General features: G+C 44.2%; 5 protein-coding genes across 5 annotated transcripts; all 5 read right to left on the reverse strand.

The window, feature by feature from the left end:
• Positions 1 to 237: 237 nt before the first annotated feature.
• V2V93DRAFT_370546 (D123-domain-containing protein) lies at positions 238 to 2,165 on the reverse strand. Its single transcript, XM_066910298.1, has 3 exons — positions 1,802 to 2,165; positions 1,477 to 1,741; positions 238 to 1,401 (listed from the first exon to the last, which is right to left on the reverse strand). The coding sequence occupies exons 1-3, from the start codon at positions 2,134 to 2,136 to the stop codon at positions 682 to 684; spliced, it is 1,320 nt and encodes a 439-aa protein (XP_066765230.1). The 5' UTR covers positions 2,137 to 2,165; the 3' UTR covers positions 238 to 681.
• A 1,910-nt stretch (positions 2,166 to 4,075) lies between these two features.
• Positions 4,076 to 5,860, reverse strand: V2V93DRAFT_370552 (uncharacterized protein). The gene is made up of 3 exons (XM_066910299.1): positions 5,234 to 5,860; positions 4,235 to 5,171; positions 4,076 to 4,172 (listed from the first exon to the last, which is right to left on the reverse strand). Exons 1-2 carry the CDS (start codon positions 5,415 to 5,417, stop codon positions 4,321 to 4,323), a joined length of 1,035 nt encoding a protein of 344 aa, XP_066765231.1. The 5' UTR covers positions 5,418 to 5,860; the 3' UTR covers positions 4,076 to 4,172; positions 4,235 to 4,320.
• A 207-nt stretch (positions 5,861 to 6,067) lies between these two features.
• V2V93DRAFT_370557 (uncharacterized protein) lies at positions 6,068 to 9,468 on the reverse strand. Its single transcript, XM_066910300.1, has 2 exons — positions 8,451 to 9,468; positions 6,068 to 8,396 (listed from the first exon to the last, which is right to left on the reverse strand). Exons 1-2 carry the CDS (start codon positions 9,044 to 9,046, stop codon positions 6,134 to 6,136), a joined length of 2,859 nt encoding a protein of 952 aa, XP_066765232.1. The 5' UTR covers positions 9,047 to 9,468; the 3' UTR covers positions 6,068 to 6,133.
• Positions 9,469 to 17,903, reverse strand: V2V93DRAFT_386672 (uncharacterized protein). The gene is made up of 9 exons (XM_066912276.1): positions 16,917 to 17,903; positions 14,985 to 16,857; positions 14,674 to 14,925; positions 14,521 to 14,617; positions 13,107 to 14,469; positions 12,961 to 13,051; positions 12,603 to 12,909; positions 9,765 to 12,551; positions 9,469 to 9,709 (listed from the first exon to the last, which is right to left on the reverse strand). Exons 1-9 carry the CDS (start codon positions 17,627 to 17,629, stop codon positions 9,624 to 9,626), a joined length of 7,569 nt encoding a protein of 2,522 aa, XP_066765233.1. The 5' UTR covers positions 17,630 to 17,903; the 3' UTR covers positions 9,469 to 9,623.
• Positions 17,904 to 17,955: 52 nt separating this feature from the next.
• Positions 17,956 to 19,947, reverse strand: V2V93DRAFT_370560 (uncharacterized protein). The gene has a single exon (XM_066910301.1). It carries the CDS (start codon positions 19,875 to 19,877, stop codon positions 18,159 to 18,161), a length of 1,719 nt encoding a protein of 572 aa, XP_066765234.1. The 5' UTR covers positions 19,878 to 19,947; the 3' UTR covers positions 17,956 to 18,158.
• Between the last annotated feature and the right edge of the window lie 115 nt (positions 19,948 to 20,062).

The following is a 20,062-nucleotide window of genomic DNA, read 5'->3' on the forward strand; positions in this document are numbered from 1 at the left end:
TTGATTATATATCATTCTGCTTTGAGTTTTCCTGATTCTGTCTACTTGCAGTCTTACCTTTTTGTTGGAAGACATCAAAGTTTGTATGCTTACTGATTTGCTCTTTTGATGTTTAAGTTAACGATTGAATATCTTTTTTTGATTTCTATGTGATTGGTGGCACGGCAAGTCTGTACGTTGCTATAAGATAAGACGACTTGCTGTTTTGTTTGTCGTTTGGCAAGACTTGTTAAGTTGGGGCTTTTGAAATTTATTTTGTTTTTTTTTTCTTGATGACGCTGTTGTTGTAATCTCGTGTGTTTATGAGTAAAGTTCTGAGTACTGTATTGTTTATTGCTGCTGTTGTATCAATTTTTTTCTTCTTTTTGCGATGAACATAATGTCAATGGTTCTAAAAGAGACTGATTATCAAAACTCTGTGCTTCATACGAATCAACTGGCTACAAGGCCATCCTAAATTTGACGGCTTGACGGCAACAATCATATATGCAATTGAGTCAATTCTGGTACATTTTAATAGCCGACTTGGGGATCTCTGTTTCAAATCTGTGTAAAATTAGTGAAAGTGTCCGAGAGAGTGAAATGGCGTTATAAAATATTAAAATGGGTAGCAGTAATCATGCGTTAGCCGAAACAAAACTCCAAACGCCGTAATATACAAATGTTAAGCCTCTGAGCCATTCACATTTCGTCATCTGCATCGTTTCCAACGTCGTCAGCTTCGACGCCGGATTCCTGCTTCTGTAGCATTTCTTTCCATTTTTTTGCAAACTCTGCGATTCCGACTCCGCCCTTTATACTTGCATCGACGACATCACTCGGAACCATGCTCTCTGAAAATGGTTTGGTAGAGAAAGAATGGATACCGTCTTCTGCTGTTGCGAGTCGTAACTCGGGATCAGAGGTGGGTGAGAGGTGAAGCAGTTCTTGCCAGGAAAAGAGGAGGGAGTCTGTTGTTGGACTAAAAGGGTTGATATCAACAAGCCAAACCTTTGGATTTTCTGTCTGAGGCTTGGGAATGTAGACGTCAAAGACAAAATTATCTAGTGAGAATGTGGATTCAGGGTTTTGCAAGACGGTGGTGAAGAACGATGAAATAAGACAGAGTAAGAGAGAGCGAATGGGCAACAAGAAGTCAAAGTAAGCCGATGAGCGTTGCGATATGGCGATTATTGAGCGATTGCGAACAAAAGCGCGGAACTCCATTGAAGGATTAAACTCGATCCATTTTTTGAGAACCAGTTCCAGCTGTGACCATTCGAGAGGAGTCTTGTTGTCGATACAGTTGTCGAATGCGTGATTCAGGTCGTGGGTTATAAAATCTGAGGCTTTGAGGAGGAGGTATATGTCGTTGGGAGTCACGCATTTCAAGGTATTGGTTGTGGTAATCCATGTAGCGTCCTTTTTTTGACAATTTCTCGTTAGTAGTCGTCATTGATTGTAAAGAGAGAGAGCGAGCAAGAGAGGTTCACATACGCGCGGAGATGACCAATTTAACTTAGGCATCACGGATCCATAATTACCTATAATATCGCGGATTTTCTGATCCAGCTCAGGAAACGACTCCGCCAAATCGTTATCACTATCCTCATCGCTCCATTCGCTTTGCTCAGTATCTTGTGGATCAGTATTATCCCCTGATGTACTGATATTGCTTGGTGGATCAGTTGTTTCCGATTCTAGAATCTCGGTGATTCGACTTGATTCATGCTCTGAATCTGAGCTCCACTCCGCTCCGTCACTGAATTATCTTCTTAGAATAGCATGTACAAGTTACGGGTTTCGTATACATGTTGCTTACCCGTCAGATGGAAGGAATATGCCGTCTGAGTTCAAATACTTTACAAATCCTTCCCCAAGAGGTTTAAACACCGTCGCTTTCGGAATGTGTTTTTTGAAAAGTGTATGCCAGCTAGAGAATTGGCACGCAAGTATGTCCTTTCTAAGCAGTTGAGGAAATTCATTGAGATTATTTTGAGATTGACTGGGAGAGTTTTGGTGTTCAATAGTAGATGGAATTTGGAGTTGAGGATCAGTTTCTGTTGTTCCATCGGTTACTGAAAATTCAGTGAAGTCGATACCATCAAAATCTTCTTCTCCGGAATCCGGAGGCGTCAAGGGATCATTTGACATCATCGTTTTCGGTAATATTTGTACGTTCGGTCGTCAAGTAAGAACTATGAGTGTTGTTCAGTGCAAGAAATTTATTAATAGTGCATGAAGATCCATAATAGTCAGTAGAGCATAATTTATCGTGTAACTGCAAATATGGGGATACGATTACTAATACCGCGGTTGAGTGCGGCTTGCGATAAACTTTCGCGACATCTTTTTGTAGAATTATAATTTCATCTAGTTTTCAGTCAGAATTTCTGCTCCTTCCCACTATGATTTTGCACAATTCTTTATTGAAAACTTTGGACCCTTGTGACTTGAGATTGATATTTTTGAATTTGTTTGGGGAATGAAGAATAGTTCTGTATGAAAATTAGCACAACACGACGAGAATGTGGGTAAACAGTCCCTGCCCCTCTCTTATCGAAGGCTTTGGGTTGTTTGCCTTGCTTGCTGTATTTTATCATGAGAGATCTGCATAAAATATACTGCTGTCATTGGGAATGCCGAATCTGTCTGAATTTACTTGCTGTGCCAATTATATCTGTGATGGAGAGATCTGTAATTTAAGAGTATCGCTTTCTGTGAGAACCGGGTTGGCGTGCTTGTATATTTAGTACAATCTCTGAATTCTGAGCTTTTACTCCGTAAAGAATGATAACGCACGACTTTCTTTATCAGATAAGTGTCCTGGTGATCGAGATGTGTATTGATATATCGTGAGAATTATGGCGCGCGGCTAGCGAATGTTATCTGCGTGCTCTACTCCAATGCTACAGCATCAACTATATAAAATGACTGAAAAATCTCATAAAATAAAGACGGAGAACAGCTTTGTTATTGATTCCTGTTTTTTTTGAGATTACGGAAGACATTCGCTACGCGACGTGCTATGTCTCGAAGGGTATTAGACTCGTGTCCTTTCTTTGACTCCATCTGTTTTCTTCTCTACGATTGTTATGTATGATTTAATAATTAGCTGTCAATATTCTATTTATTGTACCGCGCATTGCAATGCACATGGAAATCACAAAACAGCTATGGTGGCCTACTTTCTTCGTGACGTTGAGGGTGGCTAGATAGAAAGAGCGCACTTCAGACTGACCCCGCGAGCTCTAAGGATCACGAGATTGACTGGGTTGCCCAGCCAACGGGTTTGTTGTGCTTGACTGTGTGATGTTGTGGCCTTCCAATGCACGTAGTGACCGCGTGATGTGTGATTATCGTCCGATCCGATCGATCTGGTTGAGGGTTGGGTAAGTCTGGAGCAGACAGGAATTGTGCAAAGTCTCGATATCGAGCGGAGCTTACTGGCTGGAAAGTTCGTTATTTGAATAACGAAAACAGGGATTTAAGGCTCATAACCAGGAGAGTTTAGTCTTGGAAGCATAATGAAGTCGGATAATTCAGGATAAGAATCGTCTGTACAAATATGACTCAGGATTGCGGTTTTATGGTGGTTTTAATCGATCGAAGTCGCGCATTCTACTACATATTGTTACGTGTCATTGATGTCAGGCATTTTGCAAATTCTAAGACGTTTGCGCAATATCCAGGCTGGTGACGCGTCGCTTTCGGGCACATCGCGAGTCTTGAGTGCACTCAGCCGTGTTTTCTGTTTTAGTCGTTTGATGAGCTTTCCATTTTATGAAATAGCGCTACTAGCCGGGTCTGACACCTGGGCTATTCTATTCTGCCTTGTCCCTCAAAGGACTGGTGTTGCGGCTATCGCGGAGATGCCAGCGGATAGTTCGCGCTCTTGTAGCTGCATCTTCCTATGGCAGTGGGATTTCGGACGTGACACTAAATACCAAGTCGGCGAATAATTTTTATGCTAATACTGATGAAGGTCACCTATTGCCGTTATAGCGATCCCTATCTATTTCACTAAAAATGCTTTTCTAATCTTGCAAAACAAATTTTTTTCCGAACTGTCTGTGTTCACTGTCCTGTGCTTCTGCTTTGCTGATTTCTGCTGTCTCTGCTTTACAATAATAATGTCTGCCGATCCATATTAGAGTTTTTGTGATAGATAATAGGCTTAATGTATGACGATGCTATTATAATTACTATTTAGTATACTGTAGTGATTGTAGCTACCTAAAGACCTTGTTTCTACCTATTGCTTCCCAATTTGCATTACACTTACGGTGAAGGCACTTCCATTTGCGGCGGACTGTATATGACGCGCTAGCTACCTACTCTTTAAATCTTCAAGACAATCTTTCCAGTCGATTTTCTCCCTTCAAGATCTGCGGCGGCTGCAGTGTACTCACTGATTGGGTATTCTTTATAGATAGCTATATCCAATTCACCGCTCGCAATCTGATTCCACAGCAAGTCCGAGTAATATTTCATCTTTTCCGGCTCAGCGATATAATTAAATAGAGTAGGTTTGCCGACCAACAGATTCTTTGCAGTGAGGGTTTGTAATGCTAATGGCGGGACAGATCCGCTTGCTTCTCCGAGCAATATCACGTATCCCTTGCATCTGGCACAAGCAATGGAGGCATCGAAGGTACTTTTGCCAACACCATCGTAGACAACATGTACACCTTTTCCCTCTGATGCCGCAAGAACATCAGCGACAAAGTCTGGTGTCTGAACGTAGTTAATAACCGTTTCTGCCCCGGCTTTTTTCGCAATTTCAGCTTTCTCTGCCGTCGATACTGTGCCAATTACATGTGCACCGGCAGCTGCGCAGCATTGGGTGAGAAGTAAGCCTACCCCACCTGCTGCTGCTTGTACAAGTACGTAATCGCCTTTCTTGACTTTATATGCCTCCTCGGCAAACGTTATGGCAGTCAATCCCTGCGAGATGCTAGCGGCAGCAGCTTTAAAGGAGATACTGTCAGGAATTGTACACACGTAGCCATCTGCTGAGAAAGCAGTATACTCTGCAAAGCTAGCGGGCCCTATGCATGCAACGCGGTCGCCTACTGCAAAGTTTGTCACGTCGCTTCCGATTGCAACGACAGTGCCTGCAGATTCGTAGCCTGCAGTGTAGGGGAATGGTGAAGGGAAATATCCTGAGCGAAAGTAAAAGTCAAGGAAGTCTGCAAGAGTATCATGTTAGGTTCACTAACTTGTACAGATTTGATTGAAGATGCAAACTAACTTAGTCCGGCATACTCGTTCTTTACCAAAATTTGTCGAGTCTCAGGTTGTGGAACTGAGGTTTCAGTGTAAGAAATGACTTCAAATCCTCCCTTTTCGGGAACGACGATGGCTTTCTGGGTAGTTGGTATAGACATTTCGCATAGGGAGCGGACTGGAGTGAACAGAAGGAGGGGACATGTCATTATATATTTTCACGAGGGATTTGTTTGGAACATCGGTCATTCTGATGTCGTTTACATATTGTGAACTGTAAGGCTAGCGGAATGAGAATTAAAGCGCAAAAATCAGGTCCCGCAAGAAGGATAATAAATTAGAGGCAACTAAGAACAGCTAAAGATATTCATGACACAGAACCAAACAGTTTGTTAAATACAAATCAAACATAGAACCTTAAAGACTAAATTCTTGTTTGGATCAAGGCAATAGATCTGTAAAGGTCTGCAGATCGTGTAGTACTTTTCGTAGTTTCATTATCTTTATCGCCGTATGTTCTCTGCTGTAATTCCGTTTTGCATGCCTGTTTTTGTATTTCCCTCTGAATTTGCATTGCTTCTCAATCAAACTATCTTATTAATTCTTTTTTTTTGGTGTTATCTATATCTTATTCTTTTCATTTTTATTTTCAAGTGCCGGATTGATGTGAATAAACAAAACCCTGGAACACGGCATTAAATAAATAAACCTATCTCCGTCAAGGTTATATCGGATTTAACGGACTGACAATTCAGCTTTTATTTTTCACATGCAGCACGAATCGTTATTTTTTACTCCTCGCTTATTCTACTTTCGACTGTCCTCTTTAAACAGATTCAGAAAAAGTAAAGAGACATATATTACATTATTCTGCTTTGGTTGTTGATATGATTATATCAGTCTTTGAAAATATACAGATTTGACTTCAAGTAGCGACCATTGCACTGAGCGAACAAATGGCATCAATATTTCGAGAATACACCTGCTCCAGCCTTGATCCCACAGTACATGCTCTCTGATGGACAAGAATATCAACGACCATCGGCACTCGATTATTTATAAATGCCGCATCCCCATCATAAAGTCTATCAATGACATATCCTAGCTCCATGTCTAATACCTCAGCTACTGCTGAGTCAACCAATGCCGAATGTGAACCGGTCGTAGATTCGATTATAGAATGTGCCGATAGCGAAGACCGCTGCGACCGCCAATAATCACAATATACTTCTGATGAAAATGCGCTGGTGAGCGGAGACGTCGAAGGCGGAGAAGGCAAAGCACCTCTTGACAATCCTTGAATTATTTTTCTCGCGCGAGAAAGAACAAATGTTGCTTGTTCCGGCTTGTCATGATTGACAAGCTCGATAGCTTGTAAAAGACACTCAGCAGTAAGCAACTCGATTCGTCGCTGCGAAAGCCCAGGGTTTGATGTTAATGGCGACACTAGCTGTGGCGACAAGGGAGCTGGTTTATTGCGCTTGCGTCTTCGCAAGGGTTCGGGATCTGGCACGCTAAAAATTGGTATCTGCAGCCTTGCAGCACGTTTCACTTTGTGTCGTCGATGCGAGGCGCTGAATTGAAGAAATGAGATCTCTGCTTCTAGAATTAATTCTTTATTATCGCCGTCCAATATAAAAGATTCAACAGCCGGCCGTCGTCGACAGCGCATGAGGGATGACTTTGAGGAAACGGAAGAACCAACTGAGGAAGCTGACGAAGTGGAACCTTGTTTTCTTGATCGGCAAAGAGAAGGAGAGTATGAATAACTCGATCTCCGTGGCGAAGAGCGATCGATTTCAAGCTCATTATCACTGCGCGAACCACATGACTCGCTCTCTCCAGAACCATAACCGATTGAATGTATATCTGACACTATAACATCCCACTGCTCGCGCGGCGGCGACTTATTGATGCTATCTTCAGGTGGAATTGACACTTGTACAATCAGATCTCTCAAATCACCAAAAGCAGTATCTCCAATACAGATCTCTGCTTCACGACCGTTGTCCGCAATACTATACAAAAGACATCCTTCAATTTTTAGTATTCGACCGCCAAACGACGCCGGAACCGTCACAGTAATCCGAACATCACGGTGCGACATTGACATGCAAAGACCTAAGCACCCTGCTATGGACTTGGGCAACTTAGCCCAATCCGAGACAAAGGTGTACAGTCCGCGAGTATGATTGCTTACTTTGACGAGGTCATACGGGTCATGCTCATCTCCGATTCCAAACGTATAGACAACAATCGAAGCATCCGCAGCCTGTTTACAAAGGCGAACAAGAATATCGCGGTGTGAGGCTCGCTCGCTGGCAGGAAGTGTACTTGTAAAATCCGCAGAGTGACTGGCCAAAAATATACGAGACACCGGGTTGCGCGGAGACGACGAATCGGTATAGTCAAGTAAAATTGAAAGCGCCTGCTTAAGGCCTCGAGCAGCAAAATTTCTGCGCGTACCGCTTAAAGAGATAGTTTGTAGCCTTGCGATCGAGGTAGTCCAGCCGTCCCAGCTACTCGGCTTTGGGCCAGCTGGAGTAAGGCTAAAAGCGGATGCATATGAATAAATGACGACCCCAAGACGATCATTTACACCAATCGAATCAAGTAGAAAATTGATTATGTTTTCAATGTTTTTGATTTTTGCGTCGCGGTCTCCAGAATGCCAGAGAGGTAAGGCTACTACGACGTCAATTGATATGTGAGGCAAAAGAGCTGGCGAGATATTTTTCTCCAAAGAGGATATCTCTGTGAGTTTTAAGGACGATGGCTTAGACGGAGCGGGTATTGACAAAGGAATATAGAGAGGTGCAACAGAGGTAAGCAGAGATACAAGCGAATCTGATGAGCGTGACTTTACCAGAGCAGGTTTAGCCTGTAGCATAGCTGCCCTCCAAGTCTCGCGCTCAATCTCTTCTGAGAAAATAAGTCGAAGCTGAGGCATGTCAACACGCGAAAGTGTAAGGATTAACACAAAAGAAGATGCCACAGGTTTGGCACAAACCAATCCCGTGAGATATTTGCTGATACAGAGGGAGGTGTGCACGACAAGTTTATCAGAAGTTTCGGTGCATTCTGTAAGGCATAGAAGATGGTCAACGAACAAAAAGCAACTGAGCTGTTCAACACGGTTCGAAGAGCTCGCAAGACCGAGTTTTCCCCACGCTCGTAATCTTCCGAGTCTGGCATTAAAGTTAGTCACCGACATTCGACCAAATATAACTAGCATTACGCACTTTGCGAGATCCAGCTTGCAAGATCGATCAAGCTGCGCAGCCAACTTTCTCAAAGCAGCATCAGCAGAGAGTGAGTCTCTCAGCGCATTTGATCTCGAAGTGCCCATTGCACCGACCGACGAAGGCGGCAACGTGACTGGTCGCGGAATCTGAACTTGTAGCAGACAAGAAATACATTGCTCAACTGTTTGAAAACGGAGAGCTGTCTGTGATGCAGGAGTGATTGATAATTTTGGTTCAGGTATCCGTGTCTGCGGTGGCGAAGGGGGTCGCAGTGGTGGTGGTGGTGGTGGTGGCAGTGGCGGTGTTGGGGAGTGAAGTTGAAGCTGCTTCTTAAACTCACGACGGCGCTCCACAGGCTTATTTGGACTAGTCGCGCACACCACACATTTCACTTCCGGATCGCCCGTAGCAGCGAAACATTCTCCATGAGCGACGTGTCCGCCGCCACAATGCAGCTCGACGACGCGTTCATGGCTGAGGCGGTACTCGAGGGATTCGTCGCAGAGAACGCAAGTTCCGATCGCACGAGTACGTGCAGCTATAGCAGACAACTGCAGTGGAAGCACGCTGACGGCCGAGGAGATTGCCATCATAATACTTCGACAAGAAGACTGGACTTGAGCATTTGAGGAGACAGAGAGTGAGGCCGCGAAGGTCTATTTTAATTTGCGCAGACTCGGCCGTACCCTGACTGCCACATTTCGCTTGGTCGGAACCCTGACCCGCTGCCCAACCTAATTCATATCCTGCCCACGTGGCGCGCACGGAGCACCAGATGGCATTTCGCACTGGCTGCTCTCTCAGCCATTGTTTATTATCATATCAGATTAAAAATAAAAACATGCACTTCGCTGCTACTTTCCTGTCTATATGCTTTTCTAGACTGCTACTCTCTGAGACGCAGACGAAATTGTATGCTGCCGCGCTAAGATATCGCTTTATCACAGCTGCGGCGTTAATGCAGAAATAGGAGAACTGTGATCTTTCCACATTCAGGTTCTTTGTGATGCGCTGTGCACCTAGCTGCTTAATCCATATATTTACATCAATCTCGAATAAAAAAAAATAAAATAAAAACCCCTATTGCGCCATATGCTTCTCCACGCATTACATAACATAATTCGTAAACAGATTACCCGTAAAATGATTTCTAGCAGCTCAGCTCACTCATCAATCAATATCGCTATCGCTATCGATCGGCAGCTCCTCTGCGTCCTCTATTCCATTCTCATCTCCTGAAGTCCACTCTCGAATAGCTGTAGTCCCAGTTAGCACACTATATCGAGCCTCAATCAAATAGTCATAACATACCTGCTTTATCTTCACTAGCTATGCCAAAACTAGAGACCGCTTGGCGTAGCATATCGATCCTCGCAGCAGTGCCCTCATCCTCCTCGCCAATCACTTGCTCGCACCCTACTAGCACAGCTTCAAGTCCATCAACTGGCGTCACAGATCGTCTCCCATCTCGCCATCGCTTGGCACTGACACTCATCATCGCTTGCACAAGCCGCGAGATTATTTTCTGCTGCTCATTCCCATCGTCGCTTTCCCTGCTTGCAAACAGTAGCACTTTCAGAGCCTGAACCGTCTCGATCCGCACTGCCGCACTCCAGTGTACGAGCAGCAGCGGTGCCCATCCAGCGACAGTAATTCGCACCGCACGCTTCATGCTCTCGCCAGCCTTTCCCATACTAGCTTCAGCAATGAACAACGCGATGGCCTCGCCACAGCGCTCAATCTGAGATTCAATCTCTGCATCAGCTTCTTCTTCATCTTGAGCCTCTTCATCGCTGCCTTCGCTGTCAGAAAGCAGTCCTTTGCGTTCCATAGGAAGCACAATCCGACACAGGCGCTTGCATTCAGCAAAACTAGGTCGATAGACATCTACAAGCTTTAGCAAATATCGCAGAAATGGACGCATTGATACAGAATCCTCGGCAGCCATTGCTGATCGCGTTCCGGTACCAAACATGATTCTTGCATCACTTAGAGGAGAATCTTCTTCGGCACGGGTCAGAAAATCAATAACGAATTGTATCACTTGTTCTGCAGGTACTTCTTGCTCAATCAATAATCGAAGGAAATTGAAACTAGATTGGCGGAAACCTCGGCACAGAAGCTCGTACTCGATGGCTATCATCGGAAGTAACAAATCGCCTCCCTCCTCCCTATACCGCTTGGACACATCCTCACATCGATCTTCCAAACTAGACACAGTCTTACTTGATAAATCGACTCTCTTGATCAATTTCAGAATTAGTACAGCCAGTCCAGCAACATCACCGCGTCCGTCGTACACTGCCGCAATACCGGCTCGAAGAACGCCTGCACACACACACAATGCGGCTTCTTCCACGCCAGTATCAACAATAGCTAGTAGCAGTCCACAAAGATCAGACCAGCTTCCACGCCCAGCCGAAGTTGAGTTCGGTGGGGAGTTTGTATCGGTTCGGCAAAGTAAAACATCCGCGAGCTGCTGCACCAAAGAGCTTATTATGTTCTTTTCAGATACATCGCCTAGTCCGTCTTGTCGACAACTGTCGGTCCATAATTCTAACGAGCCATACATTGTCGCTGCCTTATCTTGTAGCGTAAGCATACAACTCCTGATCAGCCGTGAAACGTCTTCGCGGACCTGGGCATTGGCGCACCGCACTAGTAGACCTCTTGCTGCTACATCGCTATCCGCTAGCCAGGCCAAAAAAGCCATACTGCTCCGAGCAGATTCCGTACAGCACTTTTGTATCGTAGCTAGCATCTCTTCTGCTGCGATGCCGTCCTTTGTTCGTGACGCGACTTGAAATAACGTTTCGAACATAACATGGTCATGCGACGCCCATGCCACACTATCGCATTCAGTACTGTTCCTAGCACTGCAAAGTCTTTCATAAGAATCATTCACAAACTTTAGATGTTCGTAGCCAAACATGCTCCATTTCAAGGTTAACTTCTGATTTTCCTCGCATATTCTTGAATAAAGATCAGAGTTTCGCATGGCATACTCCGCAATCTCCTTGGTCTGCTCAGGCTTAATCTTGTCAATGCGTTCGTAGAACAGCATATATGCTGAGAATGGCTTTTCGACCACTTCGCCGCTCGCATTTAAACATGTCCCGCCGTAAGCCATACTGCCAATCTGCCCTTCTTCAAAACGGGACGTTTCTGCGTCATTGAATTCGACCCAGCCATGTTCATCACGGATATACGAAAAATAGTGGCCCGATTCAGCAGTTCCTGTGTGTACCAGCACTCCAGAAATCCGGAACATGTCACTAACATCCGGCTGGTCGTTTGCTTTCATATCGGCGGCAGTCGCAACGTGCTCAAAAGTATAAGGCGCAATGTCAATCTCTGTAGGAAATTCGAAGTAGTCGTTGATTTTACTACGCTGCATAGTTGCCAGGTCAAAGTCGAACCGCTTCAAATGGAATATCAAATGATCTGGCACTTCTTGAAGACAGTTACGTTTTTCGGCTTCTACATGCGTAGAACACTGAGAGCACCAGTACTTGTTGTCTCCTTCCATGATTTCGCCCTCCACATAAGCGTCTAAACTCTGCTGCAAGTCACATTTACCCTTGATATCGCACTGAATCGCCGAAAACGGCTCTGTTCTCTCAGAAACATGCTCGCATTCTTTTGACTTGATCTGCGTCAAAAGCATGCCACCATAGCAATGGGAAATAGCATCTCTCTTGCTCTTGTCAGCTATTTGCGAGTCTAATCTATCGAACAGCAAATTGTAAAACTCGTCAACATCCATCTGCACAGTGATATCTATTGGATCATTCTCAAAATTCCTGATCGACTGAATGAATCCGCTGGTGTCAAGAAGCTTCACCCAGCTATATCGCATATATGCAAAAAGCTGAACAATTTCGGGAATCAGCTCAGAATTTCCACCCTCGCCAGCTTCCGTCTCAATACCTTCTAATTCAAATATATGACCACGAAACTCTTGGTTCATATACAGCTGATTAATGAATGAGTTTAGATAGCATGTGTTAGCCAGATTTTGTAAGCCAACGTAACCAGCACTAGACCTAATCCAGCGCGAGCGATCTGTCGACCAGCCTTCAAACAATACACGAGGAGCTATGATATTGTCAGTTTCTAGTCAATGGGACTCGATAAAACAATACATACCGGAGGGAAGTAAATTCATTATTTTAGTTAAAACGCGGTGCAAATCTTTGTTTTCTTCAGCCAGCAGATATATTAATTTGTATAGCGATTGTCTTGTATCTGATGCTAAGTAACCTGAATATATCTCACTCTGCTTCGTATCATTGGTGGCAGGAGCCAAAGTTGGAAAGAGTCTTTCTGTAATAGCAGTCAGCCAATTTTGACGAGATCCTAAGCTAGTATTTGGATCACGTCGATGCTCAATGGCGCATATCATCAGCCGCGCGTAACCACTCGTGATGTTGTTGGTTTTCACATTGGTGAGAGACTGTACAATGATTAGAACAAGATAAGACCGCAGTGTCATAAATTTCCGTACCTCTTTGACCTCTTGATCTAACAATATTTGGCACCATTGAATGCATAGTTTGTTCTCGTCAACAGGAAGCTGCGTCTGCACCAGGATTTGTCTACATTATGTCAGAAAAAAAGGCATTGCATAACAACAGATTTGAATACGCATACTTCAGTAAACATGTAGCAAACGTGAAGAACGAATCCGATCGTTCACCAACATCGGAATTCGCAGGTGGAAGAATCTCCTGTACAATATTCCAGAAGAACAATGCAGTATCAGCAATATCAGCAAGCCTTATTTCGCTTCCCTTCTGTTCACTGTCAATGAACGCTAATATAGTGTCGGCATAATATGTCCGCACATGCTCGTTATGAGAAGCCAACAAACAACGGCGGAAAAGAAGTTTGCAGTCATCACTATTGGCTATTGATGTCCACACGCGAGTCTCACTCGTCCCGGAGAGTAATAAAATGTCCAGCACTCTTTCACAGAGTCCAGTGGTACTATCATCAGCGATCAATACCAGGTTAGTCACGAATTTATCAATTTCTTCTTCACTTTCAAAGGTATCTGTGAACATCCCAGTGTCTTCTTTCAGAAACGATTTGATCCTCTCCAAAAGCCTGAGCCGGACAAGACTACGTACTGACGCATTTGAGGATGACACCAGCTCTGGTTGCGCTGCAAACGATGCTAGATTCGAGATCACATATTTGTAGCAATCAGCAACTGTGCTGCTGTCTAACTTCCCTTCTTTGCTAAGAGAATATACAGATTCCAGAATGTAGTCTGAATATAAGATTATGTACGGTTTCTGTAGCGGGTAGAATTCTTCCCAGCGATTGTAGACTTCTCTTGGCTGACAAAATACGTCGAGAATTTTCGCTGCTGGTCCAATTGCAGTCGCAATATCAAGCGCCAGCAAAGCAAATTTATCCGGTAATTGCAGCAGCTTGTACAGGTCATCAAAAGACTCCATGATCTCAGTTTCTGCAGGTCGAAGTGGCGGCAACAACGAGTGTTTTTGAGATATATCAGATTCTGGTGAGGCAGTGGTCTCAGAGCTGGCGTCTGCTGCTTTTTCTTGGATATCAGATAAACGACGCTGAATTTGTACTACGTCGTCATCATTCGCAAAACCGCGAACAACCATAGCAGCAGTCATTTCACGAAATCCAACGTCGCGTAAAGTGCGCATGAAGTCCTTCGACTTTAACTCACTTCCCAGCACGAAAATCCTAAACTGAGTATTTCCTGTAGCGCCTGCAACAACTGAAAATAAGTCTAAAACACTATTTTGGTCTCCCATAGTATGTGACTCAGAAGAGATCGTTTTACCAATATTTAGCTGCAATTTCACTTCAATTTCAGACCCCAAAATTTTCAACCCCGGCGGGGAAGCGAGGCTAGGAATTGCAGTTGCATATCTTCCATTCCGGCAATAAGAGTTCAGGAATGAGTCTAGAAATTTGAAGCTCCGAGCAAATGCCTGTGCCGCATCACTAATATCGACGTTGCTGGTTGCGATATCTAAATTTTCTTATCAGATCTGCTAACAGATGGATAGCAGGGAATACGTACCTTCGCCTGCCGCTTTGATTTCTGCAATGCAGCGACGAACTAATGATCGGTGAAACTTTGAAGCGGTCTCAATTGGCAGCTTCGCAATATATTCAGCCTGCTCTCTTACGTAAGTAACATTTTATCAAATGCAGAAAAGATTGCAGTACTTACATCAATTGTTATCCACACTAAGATGTCCGAGACTTGAGAAAAACAGACCTCATCTTTGGTTCTGAGACAAAAGTACCAGAACGTGTCTAAGCCTGGTAGTGAGAAATCACTTGTCGAAACCATCGCTGCAATATCGATTGATGTGAATTCATAAGAGAAGTAGCTGACGATAAAATTACCGCATGTGGTTGTCAGACACTCGCTAGGAAGAGTTTTGATTTTTTCGAAACAATAGTCCATGAAGTCACAGCGCTGATGAAACCCAAAATTAGCTCGGTATTGCTGCATCATAAAACATATTTATTTCTTACCTGTCGCAAAGAGTTTGCGAGTGAAGCAAATTTTGTCCATAATGTGTCCTTGATCTCACTGCCGTTCAATTCTTCACCGAACAGCGCTGCCCAAATATCCTCCATCTCTGATTTATCAGTTACGCTTTGAGGCGACAATGAAAGCAGTTTCACCAAGCAGTCTTGACGCAAGGTCGCATTCAGTTGGTACAAACCTGTTGATTGAGGATCGTGCTTGCAAAATGCCGACCAGTCTCTAATGTTAGCTACTAGCACCTTATCAAATGAAATTTGGTTGATTAGAGAGACCAGAGACTCGGTGTGAGCAGAGGAAGAATTATCAGCCTCGCCTCTATCGAAATGGTCCAAGTATGATCTGATATAAGTCAAATCTTGAAGAGAATCGGGACCAAAAGTTTTCAAGGAGGTAATGTGACTTTCAAACAGGCCAGCTTTTGACTGCGCATGCGGCGCTATCGTCATCAAAGTGTCAAAGCTACTGGTAAGCACACTAACTAAAGTAGCCGGCTCAACTTTCATATCTTTTTCTTCTTCTAGCGAAACACTTCCAGCTCGCTTTATGACTTGCAACAATACAATATATGGATTCATTGGAATCATAACAACAGAATGTTCTGTTGTGGCTTTAACTGAGTGCTCGTGATATGCGTCAACGATTCCTTTGATTAGTTTAAGCACAATTGGCTCAAGAGTCTTCAGCGGTATTCCTAGCAGTCTGTCGATCAGCCAATTCAGCCAATTTTCAGATAGCCAGTGCGTAATGTTGACAAATATAGAGCATATCGAGTTGAACATCACTGAATTTTCGGTGGACACCATTGCGTCCCATAGAATAACGAAATCTCCCTCGCTGATGACAGAAAAAACAGTCAAAAAGGCAAATATTGAACTACCGAATTGGGTTATTAACGTGCTGTTTGAGTCGGAACTAACAAGTGATTTCGTGAAGCCCATGGAGGTTAATAACGTTGCATAATATGATGTTAAAGAGACCGATAAAGGGGTCGGAGAAGGATTCCATTCGCGAAAAGCAGCCTGAAGATCTGCCAAGATAGCTTTTAGTCCTGCTAGCTTATACTCTGGTCTCGGCGATTGAAAAATTTTGATAAACCAGTAAAACTTGCGAATTTTGATACTACAATTCCGAATGCTTTCAAGTTGACTTTGGTTCGCTGTCTTGGTGATCGGCAACAAAGCTGGGTGAGCCTTCATCAATTCACAATCCGGATAAAGCAATGCAATGTAAAAGGGCTCTGTGAACTTTCCGATGATGGATAAAACTAACGCACGATCTGGAGCGTCAGCCATATCAACGATTCTCCCTAAAGAAAGATCAATTTGTAAAATATAAGTTGAATACTTTGCAACTGGAAACTGAGTAGATGCAGGCGGCTCGTTTGATTTTTCCGAAGACACAGAGACTTCGTCACTGGCATCGTTCTGCGCCAAAAGACGCTGAGTCTCATTCATATACAACGGAATCGACGAAAAAAGCTCCACGTGAGGTAAGATAGCCGTCAATACTGCAGCGCTAATCATCTTTCCAGGATTGGTAGCTTCGGTCCATAGTGCATAAATAGCATCGGTCACGCCTTCAGCATCATAAATTTGCGGAAGGTTGGAAAGTTCGGCACAGCTTTCAGGAGCAGCAATCTCACACATGGTATATAAAGGTTTCTCTTGATCGACCATTATACGACGAAGCACCGTGACGGAATGTGATGATTCCAGCTTTATATCCGAGTTTTCGTTGCTTTGCAGTTTCTTTATATCCAGCTTTAGAAGTAGTACAGAGGCTCGTACAAAAAGAGCATAAAAGCTGCTGCAAATCTCTACTCCTGATTCGCGCCAAAAAGTCCGAGGAAAAGGTTCACTGCGAATGTTAGAGGCTGTTCATTAAAAGCATTTTAGAAATATTAGAATGATACGTACTTGCGATACCAGAGGTCCTCAGCCAGATCCGGTAGCGCGTCGATCAGCCCTACGGCTAGAGCCCAGTGCCTTCCGCGCTCTTCCTCCGTCGAATCAACGACACTAGTTAAATATTCAGTGAGATCTACTATCGCGGATTGTGGATTCCCCCATTGAATCGCACGTCTGCATTGTGAAACGTAGGTCTCAAGCAATTCTGCATATGGTTGATTGGAATCTAATGTAGACAAAAGCCTTCCCATCATACTTTGGCCCTCTTCAGCATCAGTAATTCCAGTGACTTCTTCGATAATTTGGGAAGGAGATATAGGCTCGATATCAATCTGTATAGGAACTGCACCGCTGTCGGAAGATCGTTCTGAAACATCAAGAACTTCGGCTACCGAAATTTTCTCAACTTCAAGTACTTCTGATACCTCGATGTCAGCGTCCTCTTCTGATCCGATATCGACGGGGTTACCATTTGCCTCAGATTTGGTAAGTGCAGTTGTGCCAATTTCCACAACGTCTTCCGATTCGCTATCTGACTCTGAGCCTAATCCCATAGCAAGTCTTTTTCGTGGCTTTTGCTGCTCTAAATCAAGAGATACGCGGCGACTAGAGTCCAGGGAGTCTTTCGACATTGATAGGGGCGAGACTGACCGATTAAGCGAGGGAGTGGTAGGCGACCCTGGATCTAAGCTTTCGGCGTCCTGTTTCGAGCTAGAAGTCATTAATCTTCATAAATCTCTCAAAGTCTTGTTTAGCTGTCCAGATCTTCTGCTGAGCAGGAGCGAGATCAAAGATCGCCGGTGATGGAGATGTGCACGACGCGTCTGATCTAAACGCGAGGTCTGCCTTTGGTGTATCAATGCACTCGTCAGATGCGAACACCACAAGCAAAGATTTGTTGCCTGCGCGTAAATGAATATATTGCTCTTGCAGATTGACTACCGTATCTCAAATGATGATTTTCACGTATAAATAGCCTAGCCAAATCATTGCTTTATTGACGCTGGGAGGGAGTGACCAGGAGGATTACCTAAATACATATATTTTATGCGTTTATGGATTCAATTGTAGAATCTTGAATATTGATTGAAAGCTATAGGTTTAGGTGTTTACTATGAGCTTTTCCCCAGTCGACGTCATATCCATTTTGCGTCTGACTTTTGAGTGTAAGCGTCGTTTTATTCGCTGTCTTGTATAATATACGAATATGATGCATATTTTGCTCATATTAATTAAAAATTAGTAGAGAGTTTATAGCCTGCTGCTCACGATATCAGCGCTGTCAGATCCTGAATACCACCACCGAACAACTCCTTCTGTGCACACTGATGGTATTTCCCCCAATTTAATTCGCTCAGCTACAACTGACCTAGTACCCTCGACACTATCCAACCAGAATTCTATTCTTTCCACAGGCGCACATGCAAGAACAGCATCTACAAATATTTCAGTTAGTAGAGCAGCGTTTGGGCCTCCTGTGATTAGTCCTCTAACGGCCGGCACGATGTGGTCTTCCCCAAAGCTAGGAGCTGCAGAGGAGAGAACTCCGGAGCCAGGTGTAAAGGCGCCAGATAGAGAATTCACGGCAGCTTTTAGTTGTTTGTTGGAAATTATCTGAGACTCGTAAAGTCCTATCACTGAAGATAGATAGGTGCTGTGGATATAGCGCACGTTCTCGTCAGCTAAAGCTGGAATGATAAGTGATGCCAGAAAAACAGCATGTGCTGCCTCATGGATAGCACGACTGATATTGTCGCGCGATGAGCCGACACTGGCTATGATTTTTTGCGCGGGCCGAACAATTTTTGAAAGTACTGGAGAAGGCAGGGGAGTGGATGCAGGAGACGACAGCAGCATTTTTTCGGCTGTATTCAGCTCAAACAAAATTTCCGGCTCGGATTTTGTATTTTGCAAGTCATCTAGAAGATCATCTATTGGCGGGCCACAATTTGAAAGTAAAATGCCGACGGCGGCGCTGTGTAAGTATGACTCAGCAGCAAACCCTCCTACAGCGATGCCATAAATAGTGGTCGATAAATTTCGTAATATCAAAATAATCTGTTTACTGATTCGGATTTCTGATGGATCTTGATTGGCAAATAAATACCATTTCCTGGACCCACGAGATTGAATGCCATCGACGAGACCAGTAAGAATTGCTATTAAACCAAAAGTAGTCTCTTTGGAAACTTCAGTATGGCGCAGACGCACAGAATCGTCAAATAAAACTGCTAAAGGCTGGAGAGATAGACGAATATTTGATGAAGTGGACATGAATCGGTATAGATGGCTAATAAACTGTGCGATTGGGCCAGCGTACGATCTCACATCCGGATGCATTTCGGGCGCAAGCAGCACTTTTGAAAGAATTGATACTAATCCCGGCGAGACAACAATTCTCGATCTAAAATTCTGCTCAGTGCTAGAATATGCTATAGTACCACAGATTGAGAAAGAAACAGGATCGTCCACTTTTGCGGTGTCGCGTGAAATGATATTGAGCAAGTTGATGAATGCGATCTGAGGTTCAGGCATAGCTGCTGCGATAGGCAAAGCGGACATCAACCCAGATAGAGCGCATATGGCCCGGAGAGGAGCGTTTGAGCATGTATTTAAACCTGCAACAGCGGCAATTACAAAGAGTGAAAGATCCTCATCAGTCGATTGGCCATATGAAGCCTGGCGGTTGACACGGGCACGAGCTGCAGACCTGAATGCCTCAGAAACATGTAGCCCGACTGGATGCGCAGAGCCCAAATCATAAGAATCGTAGTATTCGGGCCATATAGCCGGTGATAGAAGGATCATGCGCGTCAGGGCCGCGATGTCGCGGGCATACGTGAGAGTGGGTAGAAGATTAACGCAGTCGCGCAGCAGCGGCAGGGCGCTCGCTGAATCAGCGGCAGGGAACTGTAGCGTCAAAAGCAGCGCAGCCAGCTGCTCAGCTGCAGCTTCGGCAACAAAGTCCATTGTTATCTTGTCAAAAGAAAATCCTGAGGTAGCTGCGAAGAGCCGAGGCGATTGCGCTTCTGTTGAGGCGGGGCAGCTAGCGAGGAACAATTTGTGATCAATAGCGACCTGTGACTATAAGTGACTCGTGTGCCTCTAAGCCAGACGCTCGGACACCACCGCATCACAAACGTCATCACGTAAAC

The sequence above is a fragment of the Kockiozyma suomiensis genome (genome assembly GCF_038497685.1).
Source record: "Kockiozyma suomiensis strain NRRL Y-17356 unplaced genomic scaffold V2V93scaffold_8, whole genome shotgun sequence".
Taxonomy (NCBI): Eukaryota; Fungi; Ascomycota; class Lipomycetes; order Lipomycetales; family Lipomycetaceae; genus Kockiozyma; species Kockiozyma suomiensis.